General features: G+C 39.3%; 1 protein-coding gene and 1 pseudogene across 1 annotated transcript; both read right to left on the bottom strand.

Annotated features, from left to right (window-relative positions):
• Positions 1-2,452: 2,452 nt before the first annotated feature.
• On the bottom strand, positions 2,453-4,213 carry LOC131789040 (tetratricopeptide repeat protein 28-like; annotated as a pseudogene).
• An 82-nt stretch (positions 4,214-4,295) lies between these two features.
• Positions 4,296-7,150, bottom strand: LOC131789041 (tetratricopeptide repeat protein 28-like). Its single transcript, XM_066158808.1, has 2 exons — positions 4,483-7,150; positions 4,296-4,363 (listed from the first exon to the last, which is right to left on the bottom strand). The coding sequence occupies exons 1-2, from the start codon at positions 7,148-7,150 to the stop codon at positions 4,296-4,298; spliced, it is 2,736 nt and encodes a 911-aa protein (XP_066014905.1).
• Between the last annotated feature and the right edge of the window lie 2,099 nt (positions 7,151-9,249).

The following is a 9,249-nucleotide window of genomic DNA, read 5'->3' on the forward strand; positions in this document are numbered from 1 at the left end:
ATATAAACAAGGTAACAGTGTTATGTTAGATTTTTGGCAAATTATAGTGATTTATGTAAGTTAACAATGGCGAGAAGTAGGCGCTATCAGGCAAATTTCGCCGGACTTTGAGTTCGTCTCAAGATAGAACAATACAAATACACAAAGAAATTTTTACGGTAACTTTATAACCATCCCTTTGTCTTTTAAAAAACTCGAAGCTCAGTAGATTCTGTCATATCGGTCATTGTTAAAACTGTCTTTGCTTTGATGCTACTTTTCGACATAGGAAAAGTATGTCGGACTAAAATATTCACCAAAAAATAAAAATTTATTTGCCAGCCTCAATAATGACAGGGGATTACGTTTAGATGATAAAACAAGGGATTATGTTGACAGAAATACCATAGGTCTAATATATTCGTTATATGAGGTCACACAACTCTGGTGATATTTACGATAGAACTTTGCATATTTGAGCGGTCGAACGAAAAAAATCATTTCTCGAAAACTGAAATAAATGTTTACCAAAAAACCACATCACAATTATTAGAACATATTGGGCAACAAAATATGAAAGTAGGAGTGAAAGAAAATTTTGGGTGACTTTCCGCTATTTGTCTGATGCATGCTGACATTAGCTCTAAAATGACTGAAAGGAGTAGGGAGGAGGGTTCAATTTTTCATTTTCCCAAAAAGTCGTGCCTTTCCTCAAATATCTCGTTCTTGTGGCGCACTAATCTCTTCTCGACCCAATGGTGCACACTGAGGCTTACTCAAGGAAATATATATATCTAGTTTATATTCTCCCGGCTTACTTTATACCGAGAGGGACTGAACAGACAAACACAATCCCACGTGTACATTCCGCTGACACTAAAAGTGTTAAACCCTGAATGCAACGCGGAAGGGAACAGTTTCCGTCACGTATAGGTTTCTAAACTAACACACGAATGGGTTTTAAGAAGGAGCCGAAAGCCCTCGAAATCTTTGAAAAGCCAGAAGTACTTTTAACCGGAGGCTTTAATGTAAACCACATTACTTATTCAAAATGGTTCAGCCAAACAGGAAATGAAAAATCGTTAAATCTATTTAAAGACCAGTTTTATTTATTGCCTGAGAGGGAGGGGGATGGGGGATTTTTTTGGGGGGTGGAGTCAAATGGTTTTCAGGGGGGAATGAAGGGAGGAAGGGAGGATCAGTCGTCGCCAACAGAGTACAAAGGGGACCACAGTCTTTATTTATCGCCTTGGAGGGGTGGGATAGACGATTTTTGGTCATATGGGGTCATATGGTTTCCAGGGGGATTGAAGGGAGGACCAGTCGTCGCCAATAGAGAATAAAGGGGACTACAATCTTTACTTATCGCCTGAGAAGGGTGGGACGGAAGATTTTTGGGGGTTAAATGGTTTTCAGGGGGATTGAAGAGAGGATCAGTCGTCGCCAACAGAGTATAAAGGGACTACAAAGCTGGTCGAGTAGGTATGATAGCGTAAAAGTAAGACATTTTTGGTTACCGAAATTCTGCTGTTATTTTATTCAAAAACAAAGTAAATTAGTTTAAACATTTTATCCATGTTACCTATGTACAATACAAAAATTTAATTCAAAAGATCAGTTTTCCTGCAGAATAATACATGCTAAATAAGAATCGTATGTATCTCTTACATTCGTGACCCCAGTTAATCCTTAAACTAAAATGTCCAGTTTTTCTGTCTTGTCTCAATCTGTGGGGTCGATTCTCTTTACATTTGAACGATAAAGCCTTTAATAGTTTCTCTCATTTTTACCAAAAGTAATCCAAGTAATACACGCTAAATATGAATATCATGTTTCTTACATTCATGACCCCAGTTAAACCTTAAACTAAAATTTCCGACTTCTCTGTCTTGTCTCGATCTGTACACGAGACTGTTAGAGTCGACTTTTTTTGCATTTGAACGATATAACCTTCGATAGTTTTTCTCATTTTTACCAAAAGTAATTTAATTAGCAAGAACCTTGCCAGTTTGACAAAATTGAAGTGCATTATCGACCCCGGTTAAAACTAAACTAAAATATCCAATTTCTGTCTTTTCTCGGTATGTACACGATTCTGTTTAACTTATACCGGGACGATTTTTAAACAGCTGACTAAAGAAGCCTTGTTTTTTTAACTTTTATCAAACGAAGTTCAAGTAACGAGAATCTTTGACAAAAAAAGCATTAGAGTTTCCGTTATCAACGAGAAAAATACCATTTACTCAAATTACATAAGTAAAACTATGTAACCACTGCGGGCTGAGTGGCTTTATTACTGTCTTTTCTTAAGGCAAGACATTCCATGCAAAGAAACATTCCAGTTCCTCTCTTAATTCATGTTTGGAGGCTATTTATACTTTATATACACATTTTAAACTGTCCATGAAAGGCAAAACTTAGAAACAATCTTTGCTGTCGATTACGAGCATGGAAATTTTCTTATGATACTTCATTAGACTATGGACAAAGATATGAAAGATCGAGAACGATAAATGCTTTGCTGACTGTTACTTGGTGGCTTCATTCTTGTCCTTTACGGTCAGGTTCTTCTTTTCTAAAAAAAAAAATTAAAAAACATTAGAAAAACAATTATTAATAAAGCTAATGTAAATCGTTTACAAGTATCGCTCTAAAAATTGTTATCGTCATCATCATCATGGTCGCCAAAATGACTGACTGACCCAATTTTTGCGGGTTTTTAAACCATCCGTAGAGGAATAACACCTAAAATTGTCATTTGGAATATTCGCAACGTTCCTATCTAAAATGATAAATAATTATTAACTCAATTTCTTTATGTGATTCGGAATTCTTAAAAAAATTGTATTTGACTGCGTCCACAAAGGAGCTGAAAGATTCTTTCAACATTTCAATGATAAAAGCATACGTGTTTATACTCTAGTTCTTGTTATCTCGATTGGAACCGACTACTGTAGGTGGTGAAGTGTTTGTTGTATCACTTTATTCTAGGGAATAGAACTAACCTTTGTTTCGGAAAGTCAAATGTGACGTCATCTCCAATCAACATGAACGGAGCCCACTGAGAAACTTTGGTAAAGCCGATGCTCCTCAGCAATTTCATGGCCTGGTGAAGACATTCCCCGGCACTAAGTCCGTCAACAAGGTGTCTGTAGAAATGCCTCATAAACTGCTCTGTTGCTTCGTCCTCTATGGCCCACAGTGTCACCAATACTGAACGTGCACCAGATGCCAAAAACGCTCGAGCAATTCCAATGACTCCCTCGACTTTGATCTCCCCATTTCCACTGTGACAACAGCTGAGTACCACCAGTTTAGCTCGCAGCTTAACTTTTGAAATATCACAGATCCTCAAAAGGTAGTCTTCTTCCTCTGGAATATTGCTCGAACAAGGTCTGGGGGAAAGGGCAATCTCTCCTCTGTCGGGATTACCATGTGCAGCAATATGAATCAAACTAACTGATTTGATCGCTTGAAGTACCTCCTCTCTTGTCGCACGCTCTCCTAACAAAGGCTGAACACCCAGCAGTTGTCCTATCATCTCTGCTTCCTTTCTTGCACCTTTTAGTGATGTGAAGTTATGGATTTTTCCGCGGTAATGCGCCCTTCCTACCTTGGGATCACCCACAACCAATGCACCGGTCTGACTATGGTAGTCCGCTGGGCAGTCCTGAATAAACTTGAGAGTCGTCAAAGAAGGGACGATGCGGATCCTGAAAGTTTCTGCCAAACACTTTCCGCCAGGCTGGTCACGTAAAGCCGCAAATGGGACTCGGTATAAGCTACGTTCGGGAACAATGATGACCTCCGGCTCGGTGAGTAGATCGGCCACTGGAGCGATGATCACCTTCAAACACACAGAAAGTCTCCTTTCAGTTTCTTTAGTGTCCTCGCCTCTCAAATCTGCTTCGTTTTCATCGAGAAGCGACGTCGGTATGGTTTCACTCAAAGATCGATCTTCACATTTCTGTTTGCCAAAGTGGTCGAGACTTGTGTTGAAGAAACTATCCAAATCAAAAGCTTTCGCAGCTATGAGGGTTTTGTTATCGACTTCTTCGGATTGTCGAAATAAACCGTCTCCGTTTGCTTTCAAAACCCAAAGAGAAACCTCTCGATCGTCATACGAAATATACAGGAATGCAGAGCTACTTTCTTTGCTCACAACCTCCTCCATACCACACCATGATTTTGGATCAACTGAGATGTGATTTTCAACAGAAAAGTTTCGTGCCATCAAGTCTGCTAAGCATCTAGCCCGTCGAAGCTCCTCGACATAAATAGCATCTCGAGGATTTCCAACGGCACAAAGCAGTGAACTAAGCAACTTGTAGGGAGAAGTTCCGTGCGACTCCAAAAGACTCAGTTGAAACTCTTCGTTTCCTTGCTGAAAATTTCGCATTGTTTCGTATTTAGCCATGCATTGATGAAGATACGAGCATGCTTCGTGGGTGTTTGATTGCGATAACCTCAAGACCGACAAACAGAGCAGGGAATTAAACTCACCCATTATGTATCCGACATCGCAGCTTATCACACGGGCTTTCTCAAGGTATTCATCAGCTCTGTCATATTCGCCAATTTTTAAAGACACTTTTCCTAGGAGTAGATAACCTTTTGCTACTGTTTTTCTGTGGCCAATTTCACTGCTGATACCAAGTTGTTTCTCGTAATATTCTTTGGCCTTCTGATAATCATGAAGCCATTCAGACACACTGCCGAGGATACCAAAAGCTTGTGCTTGACTTTGTCGGTCACCAATTTCTGTGGCAATAGAGAGTGCTTCCTTGCCACATTCATTAGCGTCCTGATATTTTTTGAGCCCTTGAAATGCCCGTCCAATTTCCAAGTAACAATGTGCTTGTCCCGATTTATCGCCAGTTTCTATGCTAATGGAAAGTGCCTTCTCGTGATAGTCTTTAGCCTTCCGATATTGACCCACTGCTGTTAACGCACCTCCTAGGTTTTCGTAGATTCTTGCTTCTCCTCCCTTGTCACCAATTTCCGTTGCGATTGCAAGTGCTTTCTCGAGATTTTCTTTAGCCTTCTGATATTCACCAAGGGAATTGAACACATTTCCTAGGTCTCTGTGATTTGATGCCTCTCCTCTCTTGTTTCCAATTTCCATGTTGATGGCAAGTGCTTTCGCACAGTACTCTTTGGCCTTCTGATATTCACCGAGTAAACAGAACACAGTTCCCAGGTTTCCGTAGCATGTTGCTTCTCCTTTCTTGTTTCCAATTTCCATGTTGATGGCAAGTGCTTTCGCATAATACTCTTTAGCCTTCTGATATTTACCGAGTGAATGTAACAGAGTTCCTAGGTTTCCGTAATTTGTTGCTTCTCCTTTCTTGTCACCAATTTCCATGTTGATGGAAAGTGATTTCTCGAGATATTCTTTAGCCTTTTGATGTTCAGCAAGTGAAAGGGACACATTTCCTAGGTTTCCGTAGCTTCCTGCTTCTCCAATCTTGTCACCAATTTTCATGTAGATGGCTAGTGCTTTCTCATGAAATTCTTTAGCCTTCCGATGTTCACCGGTTGATTCAAACACAGTTCCTAGGTTTCCGTAGTTTCTTGCTTCTCCTTCCTTGTCACCAATTTCCACGTTGATGGCAAGTGCTTTATCGTGGAAGTCTTTAGCCTTCTGATGTTCACCGAATGATTCAAACACATTTCCTTGGTTTCCATAATTTCGTGCTTCTCCTCCTTTGTCACCAATTTCAATGTTGATGGCAAGTGCTTTCTCATGAAATTCTTTAGCCTTCTGATGTTCTCCGAGTGAATGTAACAGACTTCCTAGGTTTCCGTAGTTTCTTGCTTCTCCTCCCTTGTCACCAATTTTCATGTTGATGGCAAGTGCTTTCTCGTGAAATTCTTTAGCCTTCTGATATTCACCGAGCGAGTGTAACACACTTCCTAGGTTTCCGTAGTTTCTTGCTTCTCCTCCCTTGTCACCAATTTCCATGTTGATGGCAAGTGCTTTCTCATGAAATTCTTTAGCCTTCTGGAATTCACCGAGCGAGTGTAACACAGTTCCTAGGTTTCCGTAGTTTCTTGCTTCTCCTCCCTTGTCACCAATTTCCATGTTGATGGCAAGTGCTTTCAAGTGAAATTCTTTAGCCTTCTGATATTCACCGAGCGAGTGTAACACAGTTCCTAGGTTTCCGTAGTTTCTTGCTTCTCCTCCCTTGTCACCAATTTCCATGTTGATGGCAAGTGCTTTCTTGTGAAATTCTTTAGCCTTCTGATAGTCACCGAGCGAGTGTAACACACTTCCTAGATTTCCGTAGTTTCTTGCTTCTCCTCCTTTGTCACCAATTTCCATGTTGATGGCAAGTGCTTTCTCGTGAAATTCTTTAGCCTTCTGATAGTCACCGAGCGAGTGTAACACACTTCCTAGATTTCCGTAGTTTCTTGCTTCTCCTCCTTTGTCACCAATTTCCATGTTGATGGCAAGTGCTTTCTCTTGAAATTCTTTCGCCTTCTGATATTCACCGAGCGAGTGTAACACACTTCCTAGGTTTCCATAGTTTTTTGCTTCTCCTCCCTTGTCACTAATTTCCATGTTGATGGCAAGTGCTTTCTCGTGAAATTCTTTAGCCTTCTGAAGTTCACCGAGCGAGTGTAACACACTCCCTAGGTTTCCATAGTTTGTTGCTTCTTCTCCCTTTTCACCAAATATCATGCTGATAACAAGTGCTTTCTTGTGAAATTCTTTTGCTTTCTGATATTTACCGAGCGAGTGAAACACTCTTCCTAGGTTTCCATAATTTTTTGCTTCTCCTCCCTCGTCACCAATTTTCATGTTGATGGCAAGTGCTTTCTCGTGAAATTCTTTAGCCTTCTGATATTCACCGAGCGAGTGTAACACACTTCCTAGGTTTCCATAGTTTTTTGCTTCTCCTCCCTCGTCACCAATTTCTATGTAGATGGCAAGTGCTTTCTCGAAATACTCTTTAGCTTTCTGATATTCGTGAAGTGAATTTGACACATTTCCTAGAGCACTGTAACCATCGGCCTCCCCTTTCCTTTCTACAATTCCTTTCATGTTTTCTATTGCGATCTCATGAAGTTTCTTGGCTTGTTCAAACTTTCTCTGTTTGCAATATATTTCTGCCAGTTCAAACCTTACGATTCCTTCTTGTTCTGTTTCTCCAAAGTCGTGGAGCATGGGAAGAAGTTTTCTGGCGCATCTTTCTGCGTTTGTGTAATCATACAATAATTGTAATTATACAAATAAGCATTAGCTATACAGATCCATTGTCTATCTTTGTAGTAAAAAATGTGTCATTTTTAGCGTCCTAGTCGTGTAAACAACAACACCGATGACGAAAACTGAAATGAGAACTAAAGAGAAAGCTCTATAACGCAAATGTTCATCAGAAGTCGAGTTGCGTGAATGATAAAAATCGTTTATTATATATTTTTTAACCGATAAACGTTGTTTATTATACGTTTAAGGTACAGGTGTGTATTTCTTCAAACCAGGATGATGTATTTACTCAAACAAACCATTTGCGTAGCAAGTTGAGCGTACATTTTGTAAAAACTCGTTCGACATGCTATGAACTTATGTTTCGTGACAAGGAAAGAAAATGAAACAAAAAAAATTCAAACAAAACCTCAGTCGTCAAATCATCTAGGAAAGCCCATGATTTAAAACTGCAAGCATCATGAACTCTTCTGCAAATTGAATCTGAATCCACAGGTGACTCGACATGAGTGCGTCTTTTATCGATCTGATACGTGCACTTTTGCGAGCACGTGATAAACGTGGATAGAAAAAAAAACATCTCGAGTTTACATCGCGTGTCACGTGTTAATTGTTGACGACTTGAAGAAGATCGGACGAATGAGATTTAATTCGCTGGGCTTCCTAAATTTGATCTGTCGTATGTCCGCTACTCCACACGCTTTAAAACTGATCAGTCTTCCTATTCTCTTCACCCCTTGACCGGATAAATCAAATGTTAATCATGTCTGGCAGTTTTAAATTTCATTTGCAATCGTGGCATCGTTGTGAAAGTATTATTGTCTACGTAAAGGTTATTTAAGTCTTGGTCGAACCCTAAAAAGACACGTTGAGGTAAGGAAAATATAAACATTGTGAAATGTAAATAGCTCTTAATAGAATATGCAAGAAATCAGAAATCGTACTCAAACTCTTCCAAAACTTGTCGAACTTGAATAAATCAAATCACATGAGAACAGAGAATGAGAACAAAATGAGAGAAAAGAGAAGAAAAAAGAGAATAAAATGAGAACAGGAGACTATCATCACAGAACCATCAGCTAAGGAGCAGTTCATATCTTTGGAGACATAAACAAGCAGGTTTTAGCGAATGATGAAACCGGAAGAAAAAAGTGAAGTAATGATAATATCTTTCTCACAAAAAAAGTACTACAAACATCTTAAGAGAGGATGTCAGCATCCATCGAACAAATTTGAAATATTGTGGCAAGTCGCCCAAAATTCGTTTTCTCTCCTACTTTCATATTTTGTAGCCCAATATGTTCTAATAATTGTGGTGTAGTTTTTTGCGAAAATATATTTTAGTTTTCGAGAAATGACTTTTTTCGTTCGACCGCTCAAATATGCAAATTTTCACCGTGAATATTACCGAGTTGTGAGACCTCATGTAACGATTGTACTAGACCTACGGTATTTCTGTGAACATAATCCTTTGTTTTATCATCTAAACTTAATCCCCTGTCGTTTATTGAAGCTGCCAAAGAAATATTTATTTTTTGGTGAATATTTTTGTCCGACATATTTTTCCTATGTCGAAAAGTAGCATCAAAACAAAGACAGTTTTAACAATGACCGATATGACACAATCTACTGAGCTTCAAGCTTTTAAAAGACCAAAGGATGGTTGATGTGTTTTAGCAATCAGGTATACGAGGAGTAATAATCAATAGCCGCATATCAGAAGTCTTCAGAAAGAAAATATTCTGTCTCCAGAAAGCTGTCAAGAAAGCTAGTAATCGTAGTGGAAGGCAATTAAATGCACTTCTTAGCAAGTTGGAAACGGGCACTCGGTATCGATCTAATATCATATCGATCTCAATATCATACAGTTTTGTATCTTTCTTCCGTGGATTCGCCTTTCTAACGGGGGTGTATGTTGAGTATTCATTGCAAAATCGCTTTGTTTTTTCTATTTCCCTCTTTGGTCTGTTCGCAACGGACAGCTTGCGCATTACGTGGGGTTAGTGGTTGCGTACACCTGGAACCGAGAAAAACAAATGTTCGTCGCACTGGGGAAA

The sequence above is a fragment of the Pocillopora verrucosa genome, chromosome 12 (genome assembly GCF_036669915.1).
Source record: "Pocillopora verrucosa isolate sample1 chromosome 12, ASM3666991v2, whole genome shotgun sequence".
NCBI lineage: Eukaryota > Metazoa > Cnidaria > Anthozoa > Scleractinia > Pocilloporidae > Pocillopora > Pocillopora verrucosa.